We start from the raw sequence: 16,582 nt of genomic DNA, 5'->3' as shown, positions 1-16,582 counted from the left end.
GTTCTGCAGGAGGGTGTAGTTAGTTGGCTGCAATGAGCCTGCTGTGTACAAATTGAAATACATATTGACATACATGGCAACACCACAGTAGCAAAGTTTCATAAAACTATTTTGTTGGCAGTTAGTGAAGGCCTAGTCTATATTGACGATGTTTCATTTACGGCATTGTTCAGGTGCCGCCGGAGGTTCCCCCGGATGTCATTCATTTCGGCCGGATGTCAATCAGCTTCCGCTTTCTTTGCTCCTCAGATCTCTGCAGGGTAAATCCAGACAGCTAGCTAGACTATCTGTCCAATCTGAGTTTTCTGTCGCACGACTAAAACAACTTTTGAACGAGCACGTTCCACCAAAACAAGTTCCTTCCCGAGGCTATTTTGCAGCAGCACTGTTGCTCCCTCTGGTGCTTTGCGCCGCCCAAGATGGCTGTGATTGGTTTAAAGAAATGCCAATCAACCACAGCACGTTTTTCTCCTACCCAGGAATGATGTGTGGACTAACCAGACCTTCCTGCGCAGCGCTATGGAGGAAGATCTGGCAATGCGAGACCAGTGATGGTCAAATGAAACCTCATGAAGCTTTGTCCAGCATTATCTTTATTCTCTGAGCCCACTAAATGGCGCTCTCTATTCAACAAAGGGTTGAAAGCACACTGAATTGCCTATTTCTTTAGAATACTTTAGTGGGCTCAAAAACAAAAGGTAATCAGTCAATTCTTTTTCCCAGATGTATCTTAACTATGTCATATGATATGCTACTTAAGCACACTTTATAAACAAATATTAATGGGACCACTACAGAGAACAATTGTAATATCTATACATTATAGACCCCGCTGACCAGATTTAAGCATATTGACCATACACAGTCCAGCCATATACTACGATTCCACCTAGCCTTGCTTATAAACTGTTTACAACAGACAACATCTCTTGAAAGTGTTGCTATATTCCACTTCATCATTTTCAGTCTTATTGGCTTTACAGACCAGACGTTGGTTAAGCCCCGGCAGGTAGGCTGAGATAATATCACTTTATCCAGTTGTAAGTGAACATATTCCTGCCTTTCCCTATCAACCTTGGTCTTAATTTCTGACTCAGTAGAGATTTATAATCACAAATCACTGTCATGGAGGTCCATTAGAGTATTTAGCCGTGCAGAAATACGGTATAAATATAAAAACAGACAAGCATCAACGAGAGAAAGAGATGCAAACTGAGATTAGACCGTAAAGTGTCTCGTGTTAGTCACTAATCTCAGTTAATCTGAATCAACGAAGAAACAAATAGGTAAACAGATTTGGGGTTTTCAAGGCAGTAAATTAGTCAGTTATTTTTCACTTACTGCTAGGGGTATTCATGCAGATAGCTATTTGTTAAGGTTTCGAGATTCTTTGGAGACATTTGGGGGGAATTGGTTTACGTTTGTGGTGTCCACAGCATGGAAAAAGGAAATTTACTAAATTCAACAGCAGATTATGTCCTGGTACCTATTTATAATCAATCCTGAAACAAAGGTTGTATTGTAATTTTTATGTGAAAAAACAAATGTTTAAAAAAGATTTTATAGTCAGATCAAAGTAATGTATATACTTATATATGTAATTTGCTATTCCAGTCCATTCATAGTAATGAGTGAAGCAACAAAGATCCAATGACCCTCTGAATCTGACCCTGTCAGGCCGAGGAGAAACCAACACATTCTCACTCCCATCAAGTCAAAAAGCGACACTTGGTCAGGTGCCTTTGGCGTCTGTTTTTTTGACGCCAAAAGTTTCCTTTAGCGTCACATTTAGACCCGCTTGGTTGGGACCTTTGGCGCCACTGTTTGACGCTCTTGGGACCCGGGTCTAGCCCTTTGGAGCGCCATATTTAGACAGGCTTGTTCGGGTCCATTGGCGTCAATTTTTGAGGCTCTGGGTCGAGACGTACGTTTGACATGTGGCACAAGAACGGGACATGAACCCTGTTCTCCTGGGTGGAAGTCCTGTGTTGTTTGACCCATCCACCACCCCAACCTACCTGTTTATGTGGATTTTAGGTCTTTCATACTACTCGCTACCATTGTCGCTCTTAATACTACGTCATCTTACAGCTCTGCTTACCATTGTCTTCAACCAGAGAGTCTCCCCTCCAGACCAACGGGGAAGTTGATGAGCGGTATAGCAGTGAGGACAGCCATCATGAGTTCAGAGGAATCCATCCTCATAATGTACAAGTTCCCTGACAGAGCCAGTGATACATCAAGACGTAGAGCCCAGTAATTCATCCGTACCTGTATGAAAGAATGATGGTTACTCAACACTGGGGCCACTTTTAGTCTCCCTGCTGCTTTTTATAATTAATCTCTTTTTGATTTAGAGCATGAGCTGCACTTTGGCCAGGGAATGGAGCCCATTTTCACCTCACTGTTAACAGCTTACATTGTTTATGATAACAGCTTTTATTTATTTCTTCTAAGAAGCTGAGAAAGCGAAAGACTTTTGTCTTTTCTGGTTAGTCAGCAAGGTCAGGAAGCAGAATACAAATGCCCTGTACCTCTGAATCACTGCTGTTGAAGCAGCCACTCGTGTTGGGAATAAAACAGGCTGACTAATGTCCTTTGGCATTCATCAGTAAAGCAAACACTATTAACAATGAGGGTTCCTTTAAATTAGTAATGATTGTTATTTAAGATGATCACAATGCATAACAATGCAGAATGGTTCCACACAGACCTGTGTGGCCATTTTAGCATGGTTCTCTATACCTCCATGATTAAATTGTTCTGAAAAGACTACATAGGAGACTTTAAAGAGACCCTATTATACTTCTTTTCAGCATCCTATTTATGCTCTTGGGGTTTACTAGAATAGGTGTACATGCTTTGATGTTCAAAAAACATATTATGTTTCTCATAGTGCCAATTGCTGCAGCTCCTCTGTCTGAAACACTGTCTGAACTCATGGCCCACCTTCCTGAAAAGCCCAGTCTGCTCTGATTGGTCCGCTGGTCCACTCTGTTGTGATTTGTCAACCAAATTCACAAATGCCAGTGGGCGGGCAGTGCTTGCTCAGGCAGCACCAATGGGGCAGCTCATGTGAAAAACTGGGCTGGTATTCTCAATCAGTGACATCACTAATTGAGGAATTTCAAACAGGAATGTGGGCAAGGCGTTTTCAGACAGTTGAGAAAAAGTGCTGTCTGTGGGAGAGAAAGCTCCATTTGGAGAGTAATGTGTTTTTTTGTACTTTATACATCTATTACATACACAAAAACTATATAACTCCCTAAAAGATGGGGAAAATCCCCAAAAGTATGATAGGGGTTCTTTAATGTCCACTGACAAACTGTCCATGGTGGCACAGGTCCAGGAGGATTAAGTGAGTGATATTTAAGTTTCAAGAACTTTACATTGCAGCTAAACATTTGACACAATTTATAATATTAGGCTAGTTAATATAGGCTAGTTGGAACCAGTTACCTGCAGGATCTGTGCTAGGCTAAGCTAATGCTGGAGCCGTCAGTCAGCGTTACAGCACGCACTGAGATGAGAAGGGTATGTATCGACTTGTCTTACTCTGGGGGTTACGGTGAATAAGCTAAAGTCTCAATAAGTCGGCGTGTTCCTTTAAGGCACTGGCTCAGATCTGGAGTTGGTCCCTTGAGGGATGGGTTAAATGCAGAGAATGAATTTTGCTATGTGTATGTGACAATAAAGTACATTTACCTTTTTTTTTAGAGCGTGCAGGAGGCCGGACATGACATTGATTACACTGGTCACGTAGCCGGTTTGTAACTTGGTCATAAACAACCGAGTCTTTTGCTGTTCTTTGGATTTGTCGGACGAATACGGTGTCGACCCTTGCCGAAAGAAGGCCCAGAATGTCGTTGTTTCTCCAGTTAGACATTTTCATTGGCGTCATGTAAATCACCCTTTTTCTTCAGCTGTTTGTTGTCTTCCAGGGTGCGGGTGCCACATGATAGAAACATCTTCAACTTGACTCCTAGTGGCTGGAAGTTGGGCTGGCAGCCAGAAAGCCTTTGGTTGGAAGGGGACATTCTGAGTGTCTGTGTCTGTAATGCAGCATGACTTTCCATTAAGCAGATTCAGTTCCATTGCAACATTATCAAGCTTGATGGGAGGCATACTGCTAAAAACTCAAAATGTAGTCACACACCATTGGTAATAAGTAAAAGAAAAACCAAAGGAATGAAACATACAAGAATCTAAGCCTTTTTGGTTTTGCACTATCAATACATTTTTGACAGAACTAAGGCTCAAAACGTCCTATCAGCGTGGTTCTTTTATCCCTGAAACACTGACCATTCATTCCATTCATCCATTCATATATGGATATTTGGGTTGTATTGAAAACATGTGGACGCACAACCAAAAAACTGATATTATAAATTGTGTCAAATGTTTAGCTTGTAAAGGAAGGGTTAAAAGACAATTTTCTTTTTTGGGGCCAGGCCAGTTCACAGTGCAGCAGTGACATATCTGGCTACTTTTGTTAATGATCAAATAAGCCTGCATGAAGTATGCTACCTCCAGAACACCCAAACACTTGCTACCCCCAAATCATTCCTGGAGAAGCCAAGGGGCTCCAACGTCTGAAGGCTGACTTTACAGCAGTACAAACTCTTCTTCATCCCTCTCTGTATGCTTCGTTCTTCATCTCTGTTTATCTCATTCTGCTCTGAACACAACCTCAGGGAGGAGCTCTGACGTCTAAAGAATAGATGATAAACTGAAAATACGATTTTCTGCTGCCCCAGAATGCTGACTATGAATAGATCCCAGTGACACAAGACATACAGAGCAAATAACAGTGCAGCATTAATTAAAGGACATTTATCTTTCTCTCTTTTGACTGTATCATGGTTTTAGTCAGTGATGGAATGTAACTAAGTACATTTACTCAGGTACCGTACTTAAGTACAAATTTTATGTACTTGTACTTTACTTGAGTCTATTCTTTTCATGCCACTTTCTACTTCTACTCTGCTACATTTCAGAGAGAAATATTGTACTTTGTACTCCACTACATTAATCTGACAGCTTTAGTTACTAGTTACTTTACACACTTTACACTACACACAGAGAACACATGTAGTTTATAAAATACAATGTTTTATCATAAATTAAACTGAAATGGTTAGCTGATTGACAGAACTGTACATTTCCCTGATGATACTTACATACTTTAACTTAAAGGTGCTGTAGGTAGGATTGTGATGATCCAGGACTTAGCCCAAAAATTTGAACATCAACAACTTCTCAGTCCCTCCCCCTTTTCTGCTAAAGCCCAAAACGGTCTCCTAAGCCCCTCCCCCCACAAGGGAGAATGAATGCGTGTGCATGAGCTGTTATTGACACGCAGTTAGACACCCCCCTGGCCCTGATTGGTGCATCTGAACAGGGAGCGGTGGATTTTTGCAAATCACACTACAGGCTGTAGGTGACAGACCTGCTTCATGTAGTTCTACTGGAACATAGGGTCAGTTTCAGCAAATGTGACAGAAAGTTAGTTTTATAAGTCTTACCTACTGCACCTTATGTAACGATTTCAATGCAGGCCGTTTACTTGTAACAGAGTATTTTAAGTGTGATATTACAAACGTAGTATTTTTACCTAGGATCTGAATTCCTCTTCCACTACTGGTTTTAGTTTTCACTCATTAGATTTATGCTCACATAGAAAACAATGCTGTCTTTCTTGGTTAGTCGTAGGCAGGGTCCTCATGTAGGATCCTAGTGGCCTGAGGTTATAAGCCCCCCACCCTGAGCCTCTCAGTGCTGGCCTGGTGTATCCGGTACCTTCTTCCCAACCTTAACAGGGAGAAAAAGCCATTATCCTGGTGGTTGGGATCTTTAATGATTTGCCTAGCCTTATTCTTGCAGTGCCGGCTGTCAATATCCTTTAGGCAGGGTAGAGTGCTTCCTATTGTATGTTCAGCCGAACGAACCACTCGTTGAAGGGCCTTGGGGCCTTTTTCGTTGCTGTTTGCGTACTAGACAGTGATGTTCCCCGTCAGGACGCTCTTGATGATGCAGGAGTAGTAAAGATGGTGAACTTGAACCACGTGGGTATGACAGACTGATCCGGAGACAGGTTGAATATCATTGTGAACACCTGCAATAGTTTGTCAGCACATAGTTACCCTCTGGTCCTGTTGCTTTCTTGGTGTTCGCCACACGCTTGAGCCCTCCTGACGTCATGCTCCAGAAGAGAGATCTTCTTCTTTTGCTGTTTTTTGCTTGTTGACTGCTGATGGCCTCATAATGGGCATACAAGTTGTTTAGCTCACTTGCTGTAGACGCGTCAGAACATTTAAAGAAGAAGAAGAAGAAATTGTATTATTTGTCACAAACAATCGTACAGTGCAATGTAGTGAAATTCCATGTCTGCATTTAACCCATCCTAAGCATTAGAAGCAGTGGACAGCCAGTGGAGCAACTTGTGGTTTAGTGTCTTGCTCAAGGACACCTTGAAATGTGGCCGGAGGGATCAAACTGCCAATCTTGTGGTTTAGGGCCGACCCACTCTACCTCTGAGCCACAGACACCCTAACTTGTACTAACTTGACAAGGAGGAGTGGGTGGGCTTGTAATCTATCATAAATCGTAGACCTTGCTTTGTGCTTCTGGGATTGGCAGTCTCACTGTAGGCTGCTGATTTAGAATTGTCCATGTTTCCAGACTGCAGTACCATTTTGTAGTCTGCCGTGTGTTATTTATGTTTATGGCCTATCAGATGGTTCTGGTAATCCATGGTTTCTGGTTGTGGAATGATTTAACTATTTTTTGGGCACAGATGCCTCTGTTTTTTTATAAATTAAATCTAACACAAACCAAGTGAATCAATTGATGTTGGTGTTGACGGTTGTGTCCTGGAACGTGCTCTAGACTGTGTTGTGTAGTGCAGACTGTAGGGCGGCCTCTGATTGGCCTGACCATTTCCTGAACTCTCGCGTCACCATTGCTCTTAGTGAAATAAACCCACCTTATAGGATGCATAGGTAATTCTTTATTATTCTTATTGTATATTTATATATTTATGAGCCATTTTTAAAGATATACATCTGCTAAAATGAACCAAAAGGCTCAAGGTTGAGAGCCACAGACAGTGTAGGGAAGTCAGAAGGTATTCACAGACTAACTAACACATTTTACACAAATAAGAAAAGTATGGAATATCGCCAGCCCTCTACTTAAACAACCTGCAGTGGTTTAATGTCAGTGGTTTGGTGTTGGCACTATCACCAACGACCAATGCCAATGTCACATGACGCCAGTGAGTCAACATCTCTTAGCCCATTCACTGTGAGTCACATGTACTTTCTTACTTACTGTTGATAATCTAGTACTGCAGTAGCAAGGTATGTAGTATTGCAGATTTTTGAATTGTCCAAAGCATGGTCATTGACTTCCATTATTTTACTACAGGGTAAAAATGAACTTGCAGGGAGTTTTTGGCCTTGCCGTATAACTTTAACAACTATACACACTAGGGGTGGAACGGTACATGTATTCGTATTGAACCGAAACGGTACGGGCGTCACGGTTCGGTGCATGAATTTACACAGAGTGGTGGATAAGACTGCTGTTGTAGATTAGTGTTACGTTTCCAGCGTCGCGGCTCCGAACCGTAACGTTAGTTGGGTTGTTTCTTCAGGCTAACTATATTAGCTTTAGCCAGGCAGGGAGCTGCTTTCTGCGGTGAAAAATGGCCGGGAGACGTCGTGATAGCGTTGCCTTAATCAGGTAATTTAGTTAGTCTTTGCCGAGAACAGAGATGCTGTATTTTCAGTTGTATAGCTGATTGTCTTAAAAAATTGCCTTCTGCATTTTTTGTTTTGCTTTTCCGTCCGTTGTACCAACTCGTACCGAACCGTGATGTCTGAACCGAGGTATGAACCGAACTGTGACTTCTGTGTACCGTTCCATCCCTAATACACACAGACATGATCACCCGTCTCAAGGAACTTCAAGTCTTTTGAGTTGTTTTCATTCTACAGAATGGTAATAAATGGATGCCTAGAAACCAGGATGATATATATATATATATATATCAGTATCTCAAATATTATGAACAATAGACTCCAGTTAAGCAAATTTAGACATTTGTAATCGCTGTAGGGAATCCAGGAAATATCATGTATTTTTATTTTTTTCCCTTTTTTTTTTTTGTAAAAAACAAAAAATTAAATAAATGGGGAAAAAAATAAAAATTTTACCTATTAATTAAAACTATGTGGTTGATGGAGGAAAGTGAAATTGTGATTGAGTGCATGCATGGTCCATGCAGGAAACTGGGTTCATGGTACAGGTGAGTCAGCAGTCTGGGCTCCAGACCCTCTGAATGTGCTATGTCACGGCATGGGGGGGTCCCTGGCAGGCTCACGCTAGCTTATGTGTTGCCTCATCACCATGGACCAGACTTGTTTCGCCAGGTGGCACAACACAGAAGAGCTCTTATTATACAAACACACTCATTCAGACGTTACCTCCATTACAACATGCAAAATCTAAAGCGGGGGGTCAAACTCTATTTCATTAAGGGCCAGGCTGGAAAATGAGAATCACATCAAGGGTTAGACATGTATAGTTTATTGACATGCTTTTATTTAATCGAAAAAGTAAAATATTTTGACTGTGTTATTGCATGTCTCATAAAGCCCCCAAAAAGTTGGCAAAAAAAATCTTAAGCCATCATAAAAAAAAAATAAAGTTGAAACAAAAAAGGTGGAAAAAGCGACAAAACTGTCTAAAAAAGCAACAAAAAAGCCAGAAAAGGCGTTGAAAACGTTGAAAAAAGCGCCAAAAACGTAGGAATAAAGGGACAGAAACTAGGTGGGCCAAAATGTATTGCGAACCTAAATTGAAATGCAGGCCGGATCAAAATCTGCGAGGGGCCGGATTTGACACATGATCTAAAGCAACCCCCCGCCCTGGCAGATCTGTCTCTCCTCTATAGTCACTATTCACTGCAGTCGTCCAGCATGCTAATCAGCTCATAAAATCGCCTAAAGTACATTCTAGACAGAAAGTTCACTCTGTTTTTCTGACTCCTCTCCCCTGTCTGTCCTTTTCATCAGTGGACTGATGAGGATTCAACAAACTACGTGAGTAGCCACAGTGTGCTGGGGTTATGGGGAGTGTGTTTTCTGTCATAACATCTTCCGATCTCTGCGTGGGTACTAACAGGATTATTTCTCCACCCAGTGTGGGCGTGGAGCAGCTATCCAAACAAGTCCTATTTATAACTACAGTTATACACTCATCCTGGCCCTTTTTCCACCTGGTATTAGCATTTGATCTGGATACAGTATCTGGATAATGACAGCTGATCATGGAGGTTTGCATTTACACTTGGTAAATGATGTCTTGATATATGAGCAGATCTCAGTGTGTTGAGGAAAGCAATGCTGGAGGAAAGCAATGCTGGATATTGCTGCTACCATTTGTAAGGTGAAATTTATATGACAGACGCAGGCAGCCAAAGATATGCGAGCTACACTTTGTTGCTTCTATAGAAGTATGTAGTCGTCTAGTAGCCTTCTCCCTTTGCTTTACTACTTCATGCCTCATCCTTACATCCCCAATACAGTTTCTAACAGGTGGGATACTGTTACCTAATTCTAGCTTCATACCAGAAACTCAAAAGAAGGGGAAAGTCCCTCTTGAACTCCTGTGGCTTATTTTTCTTTTCCTTTTTTACTCATCTCGCTGTGTGCCGTGTTTGTTTCTAAAGTGAATTTTGGTGGTTGTGATGGGCTGTTTGTGTGTGTGTTAGTGTGTGTGTGTGTGTGTGTATTAAAATGCCTTGTGTGTGGGTCGAGTGGGGGTGTCATGGGGTCATGCATTGAACACTGAGAGTGACATAAGACCAGACTTCATGGCCCAATGTTCGCTGCTGAAAACCAGGATGACAACTGCGACAACTGATTACTGTGTGTGTGTGTGTGTGTGTGTGTGTGTGTGTGTGTGTGTGTGTGTGTGTGTGTGTGTGTGTGTGTGTGTGTGTGTGTCAGTGTTGATATGTGTCTTGACAGCCACCTCTGGTCACAGCCTCCCAGGCACTGAGCAGTCGCAGCTGTAAAGGCTCTTTTGATTTTATTCTGGAAGTGAAGTTGGGGTTGTGGTTTTACTGTCTGTTTGTCTGGGCCCAGGGATGATGATCTCCCATGGTTTTACAGAACACATACATGAACATGCAGCGATGTATTTCAGACTCTGCAATAGTAATTGTCAAACAAGTGTTCAGCCTCTAGTCTCAGTGTCTCCTGCTGCCTCCGCTCTCACTTCCCTTGAATCACATGGATCCGTATAACTCAGGAGTTGTGTTTTTGCTACCTACCATCCAATAAAAGCTGAGACTGCTTATTGATTCTACTTGAGTCCAGCTCCTGTTGGTTTATTTTGCAATAAAAACTCCACAGAGACTAACAGTGCATACAGCTTTTGTTTACAAGCTTACATATACTGTGCTGAGCATGAAAAGTACAGTATCATTCCTATATATTCCTTTTGTTTATATGGCAACTTTCATTACATGTAAACCCAAAAATGCTTTACATTAAAAACAGCATAAACATTAGAACAAATCACGAACAGAAATAAGAATAAAGTATAAGCATCAACATAAAATAGACAATCTACAAAAACAAACAATTGTGACCATACAAATACATGTAAATAAGTTCCAGACTTAACTAGAGGTTAGTGCTTTATCTATGGTGCAAGGTTATTAATTAAATGTTACTTGAGTTGTCAGTTATATTTTTTTATTGTTATCTGTATCTGGATATCTTCTCTAGATCAGTAAAAACAAGAGTGAATGCATGCACAACCCTTGCAATGATCAGGCTCACATCGTCACATCACAGCGGGACGCTCAAGTTTTTCACTCAGCAGTGTCCTGCTCCCATTGACATGAGACACATGTGTGTTGATATATCTGTTGGCTGTGCCTGCATAATTTGCTAATTAAGATGCAATCACAATGTGGGCCAAATCATTTTAATGTGAATGCCTATTAATAGCAGATTTAAATGCAAGGCCCCCATGATCAGATGTCATAATCCAGATACAGATTGCATGGTATTAGCAAATGGAGATGGGTTCATTGAATCCAACACATTAGGGTAAAAACACATTTTCCCATCATGGTCCCAGGATGTTTAAACCAAGACACACCAAAACATATGAAATTGAAAAAATCTTTAGAACCCAAATCACACCAATACAAACTAACCCCCCCATACATATAAATCTTCATCAATGACCAGTCACTGCAGATAAGCTCTGACCCGACCCTTTGACAACTTGCTATTCATTGGAAGGTACTTCCTCAGAATTGCACCAAGGAGCTTCTAGCTTCATTATATATCAGAGAGATAGGATGGTGTACATTTGAAGCAGCTGTTGTTGGTCAACTTCTCCGCACTTCTAATATCACCCAACAGCATACGTGGGAAATCATGAAGACAGCCTTCAAAGCCTTTTATCTCAGCTGGACATAGCATGTTTCCTGTTGTAAACTGTGTGTCAGTTTGAGCAGAGGCGAAAACTCCATCAGCCTATCCATCTGTCCACCTTCCTGACTTGAAACACTTTTTCAGAAGAAGATAAAGCACTTTATTGTTGCCAGCGGCGACAGCAACGCTGTCCCCATGATAGCGTCACAACTGCGCAAGATGCAGTCACGAAACTCTACAGTTGTGTAGTTCGGATCACAATGAAGGCCAAGTTGGAAGATGGGTGTGACCCGAGCAAGATTGTTTATTCCATAGCATTGAAAGATGATATTAAAAAATTCAACATCAACATCTCTTTTAAGAAACAATGCCCCTCTTCATCTTGATAATCCACATAATACATTGTTAAGGAACTATCTCTGCGATAGAGAGTAGTTCCAATGAAAACTACTGAAACCAAAACTGTTTGGCTAAATACCTCTAGAGAGTTTGGACTAGGGTGAGACAAAGGGGGAAATATAAATATAAAATATTTTCTTTTGTATTTTGGTCGTGATGGCCAAATGAAGCCTCATGAAGGAACCATTTTATTTATTTTCTGAGCCCACTGGATGGCGCTCTTGGGTTAAAGAAAAATGCTCAAGGAATGGTAAATCAGTGTGCTTTCAACCCTTTGTTGAGCAGAGAGCGCCATCTAGTGGGCTCAGAGAATAAAGGAAATGGCCATCACGATATTTCTGTTGAATTATCCCTTCAACTCACAGCCAGTGTTTGGACACCTCATGTTAGAAAATATTTTTGCCAGTAACTATTACTCAAAACTCTGAATTACCATTACTGAAAGGCTCATTACTTCTTTATTATGTCCGCCAGCCGGATTCCACTGGGCACAGCTGTGCCAGAGTTTTTCAGAAGGTGGAGCATTTTGCCTGCCCCAATTTTGTTGACCTACAGATTGGGTCCTTTTCTTCCTGATATTTGTGTTTCTACCATAAGTAACTAAGTGTTGTAGCTTTGGCTTCGAAGCCTGAAGGGGATCATGAGTTTGGTCATGTGTGTGCACATACTACTGGACCCATCAGCCTAATATTTTTTGTGCACATTTATGTCTGTAGCATCATGGACCTTGTGTGGTTGTGGTGATTCACAATGATTTTTTAAACCTACTTTATTGACCGTTTTATCCCGGCATTGACTGCTACATACAAAGGCATTCAGTGTACGTTAATTCCTGTTGGCAGCACATTGCCGTGTGCACATTACCCTCAACATTGCCACGTTGACCAAAAAGTCGCCCAGTGTATCGCCACCATAAGTGATGAGTTAACTGACAGACGCATTTCAGCAGCTCTCTGACATTATTGAATGTATTAAACGACCACCGCAACCAACAAGACCATACAGACATAAATATATGACATATGACACAAAAATATGAGGCTGATGGGTCCAGTAGTATGTGGCATGAGCTGCGGACAGACAGACAGACAGACAGACAGACAGACAGACACTGACTGAATGCATGATCCCAGCAGAGATAATAGCAACAGTACTGGAATTAAAGCTATGGGCACATTACCAATGGCAGCATTTCAAAGTATATATTTAAAAAGTAACTAAAATGTTACTTATCACAGTAACGCAATAGTTTTGGGTGGAAAGTCATTTAGTAACTTTTTAATGAGGTAACTAGTAACTGTAACTAATGAGGATTTCAAGCACAATGCTGGTCCCAGCATCGTGTCCAGTAAGTGGAATCTCTTTGATTGCAGTCTCAGTATCATGGCGGCACTTCTGATGACTGTGGGCAGAGTCGGAGAACTAGAAGATCTATGAAGTGGTCTCCTGCAGCTACAGAGTTTTACACAAGCACATCATTTATTTCTCACAGCTTTGATATTGCCTTTCATAACGTTACATCATTTTGATGAGTTAATAGCTTGCTAGCAAGTAGCTGATTAGGAATCAGAATTAATGGGAAATAAACAGAGGGATATTCTTTGAAAGTAGGATGGGTGCAAATCCTCTCAATTTTGCATTAGACTGTCTTGGTCTCATTTTGAACCGGAGCATCTTAGCCGCCATTGCATAAATTACGTTTATTTTGGAGGGCAAAGGGAGACACACCTGGCAGAGATCTGCACTTTACTGAGCGCACTTTTGTAGTTTATTTATGTATTTAATTATTTATTTTGTTGGCCTAAAAGAGGTCAAATTAAAACAGATTCTGGATATTCTGTGAACTGGGCCAGGCTCCAGACCCCCACCCAACTACCACCACCACTCTATCTCTGCACAGGATTAGTGGATAATGATAATTGATGAATGCATTGGATTAACATCACTGGCTGCAATTTAAAATGTCAAATCAACCGGAAGTCACTCTTTTTTTCGGCCGGATGTTCGACACCCTCCGCTTTCTTGGTGTTGGAATTTTAACCTCCAGTGGATTTTTGAGGACTATGGTTAACTGCTCCTCAGATCTCTGCAAGGTAAATCCAGACAGATAGCTAGACTATCTGTCCAATCTGAGTTTTCTGTTGCACGACTAAAACAACTTTTGAACGTACACATGTTCCACCAAAACAAGTTCCTTTACTTAAGTAGAAGTACTAATACCACACTCTAAAAAGTCCTGCATTGAAAATGTCACTTAAATAAAAGTATGTAAGTATCATTAGGAAAATGTACTTAAAGTAGAAAGAAAAATCTTCACATTTTAGAAAGTGGAAACAATCCAAACACTTCTGTCAATCAACTAAGTGTTTAATGGTCTAAACATTTCAGCTGGACTTGGAGGCCTGTATATTATTGTGTAGTTTATAATAAAACATTGTGGTTTCTCAATTTGTTAAGTGGAGCGGAGTAAAAAGTACAATATTTCTCTCTGAAATGTAGCGGAGTAGAAGTATAAAGTGGCATGGAAAAAACTCAAGTAAAATACAAGAACCTCAAAATTTGTATTTAAGTAAAGTTCTTGAGAAAATGTACTTAGTTATATTCCACCACTAAATGTCCCCTCCCTTAGTGTAAGTCTCAGTGCAGATGAATCAGCACCCTGTTGTCACTGCTAATAAGCTTTTGTAGTGGAGTTGTAACATTAGTGGAAATCCTCCCAGCTGGTAATATTGGTTTAAAAGGACAGGAGGTGGAGGCCAGCAGCTTTTGATGTTTGACACAAAGGAAGTCACTGAACATTGATTGGCTCCTGTTAAACCAGACATTCCGCCTCACGGGAGCGATGTCTCCTGACTTAATGTCAAATGTTTGATCTGTTCAGTCGTTGGGAATTCATCCCCACACACTGGCTGCCTGTGCATTTGAAAAAGACAGATGAAAGACCCAATAGATTATTTTTTCTTCTGTCTCCAAATGCAAGAAAGTACCTGGCAACAAAAGTGAAAAGGAATACCACCAGATTAAAATAATGAGGCTTTAGAGTAGCTTCACATGAGTCACATTTCTCTTTTATCTTTCACCTTCTTAGCCCTGCAGAGCAGACAGGAAGGAGGGATATATATATATATATATATATATATATATATATATATATATATATGTGTGTTAACTCTTTAGGTCCCAGCTGATTTCTGCTCTGTACATGTCTGCTTCTAAATGAGCAGCTAAACCTTTTAAACATCCTGTGATAGATATAAAATTGCCAGGCATGAAATAATAATTAGAGCTTTGGTTGTTGCTGGAACCCCTGGCTGCTTTGGCAGGGCCTTGCTAATTTGCCCTGTCATCTCCATGGATGGCGTAGCGAGCCCTAGGCTGTAGGCGGAGGCGCCGGTCTGATGGGGGGGGGGTGGGGGGGAATAGAAGCCGCTGGGTGTTCTCTGCTGGGAGTATTATCTCCGCCGCACACACCCACACCTCCAACCACCATCCTGCTGCCATTTCTCTTTCATCACAGGCTGCTTCATCTCTGCAACCCTTCTCCACTCATCACTCAGGAACAGCACTAGAAAGGAATCTGCAGCTATCTGAGAGGAGTGGGCCTTTTCCAAACCTTTTAATGGACTCCCAGCTGCTGACAGAATGTACAGGTTGCTGTATATACAAGGCTTTTTTATGCAGTGAAGGAGCATGTAAGAACATGTGCTCTAGATGTGTGTGGGCATTTTCGTGAGTGAACACATCAAGTTTGAAATGCGTCTGAAGTCTCTTGTTATTGCGGTTTTTGCCTTTGTGTGCTTTATGTTTTATATAGTCTCGCTTTGCCAGACCTTCCTCCGCAGCGCTGCGGAGGAAGTCCGCACGGCATTCCGGGATGGGAGAAAAACGTGCTCTGGTTTATTGGCATTTCTTTAATCCATCCTAGTTTACAGATCCACCTTCTGCTCCAGCTTACAGGCCATCTAACAGTACCTCAAGGACCAGGCACCTTGAACTTTATGGAGGATTTCATCTAAATGCACTGCAGGTTTACATTCATGACCCTCACTTTACTTTTTCCTAAAAAAGAAAACAGTTGAAATGCCTTTGGGAGTGTTGGACAGGCATGTTGTGTGCGCCTGACTTGTCTGGTTAATGTGCCTGAGTGCCTTGTACAGTAAACTGGCTGACAGCACACCAATTCAACTGAGGCCACTGACTCAACCTGAATGTTGTTGCCCTTTTCTCTCTGTCCGTTCCTTTCTCTTTCCCTCTGTCTCCATTCCTCTCTGTGTCCCTCCCTCCCTCCCTCCGTCTTTCTTCCTCTCTGTGTCTCTGTACCACACAGGAGACCATAGTAACAGGTCTGCTCCCAGAGACAACCTACTCTGTGACTGTGGCTGCGTACACCACCAAGGGCGATGGAGCTCGCAGCAAGGCCAAGGTGGTCACCACCACAGGAGCAGGTGTGTTACACCCACCATGTTTTTGAATGTTGCTGCGGTAGAAGTAGTTCTCTGTCCCAGACCAAACCTGATCTTTATGCTGAGGATGCAAGATAGTGTATAATATGACCAAGTGGTGACCAAATGAACCTAACTCATATATAAACAACTAACACTTTGTGTTGTTGCCCAGATAAAATGACAGAAGAAAAGGATATGAGATTGTTTTCAGTTCACCAAAACGGACTTATTTATTAATGACTCATCGCAGGACACACATCATCTGTATTAGAGAGA

At 41.5% G+C, this 16,582-nt stretch overlaps 1 protein-coding gene across 21 annotated transcripts in view; it reads left to right on the top strand.

The window, feature by feature from the left end:
* ptprfa (protein tyrosine phosphatase receptor type Fa) overlaps positions 1 to 16,582 on the top strand; it is a 412,601-nt gene that overhangs the window by 291,067 nt on the left and 104,952 nt on the right. For all 21 annotated transcript variants that reach the window (XM_039810996.1, XM_039811014.1, XM_039810999.1 and 18 more), the window contains one exon: positions 16,189 to 16,306. In XM_039810996.1, coding sequence (XP_039666930.1) covers positions 16,189 to 16,306 — 118 coding nt within the window. The remainder of the gene's footprint in view (positions 1 to 16,188; positions 16,307 to 16,582) is intronic.

Source organism: Perca fluviatilis, chromosome 9 (genome assembly GCF_010015445.1).
Source record: "Perca fluviatilis chromosome 9, GENO_Pfluv_1.0, whole genome shotgun sequence".
Taxonomy (NCBI): Eukaryota; Metazoa; Chordata; class Actinopteri; order Perciformes; family Percidae; genus Perca; species Perca fluviatilis.
The sequence above is the reverse complement of the archived record's forward strand: the minus strand, read 5'-3'. Positions and strand labels throughout refer to the sequence as shown.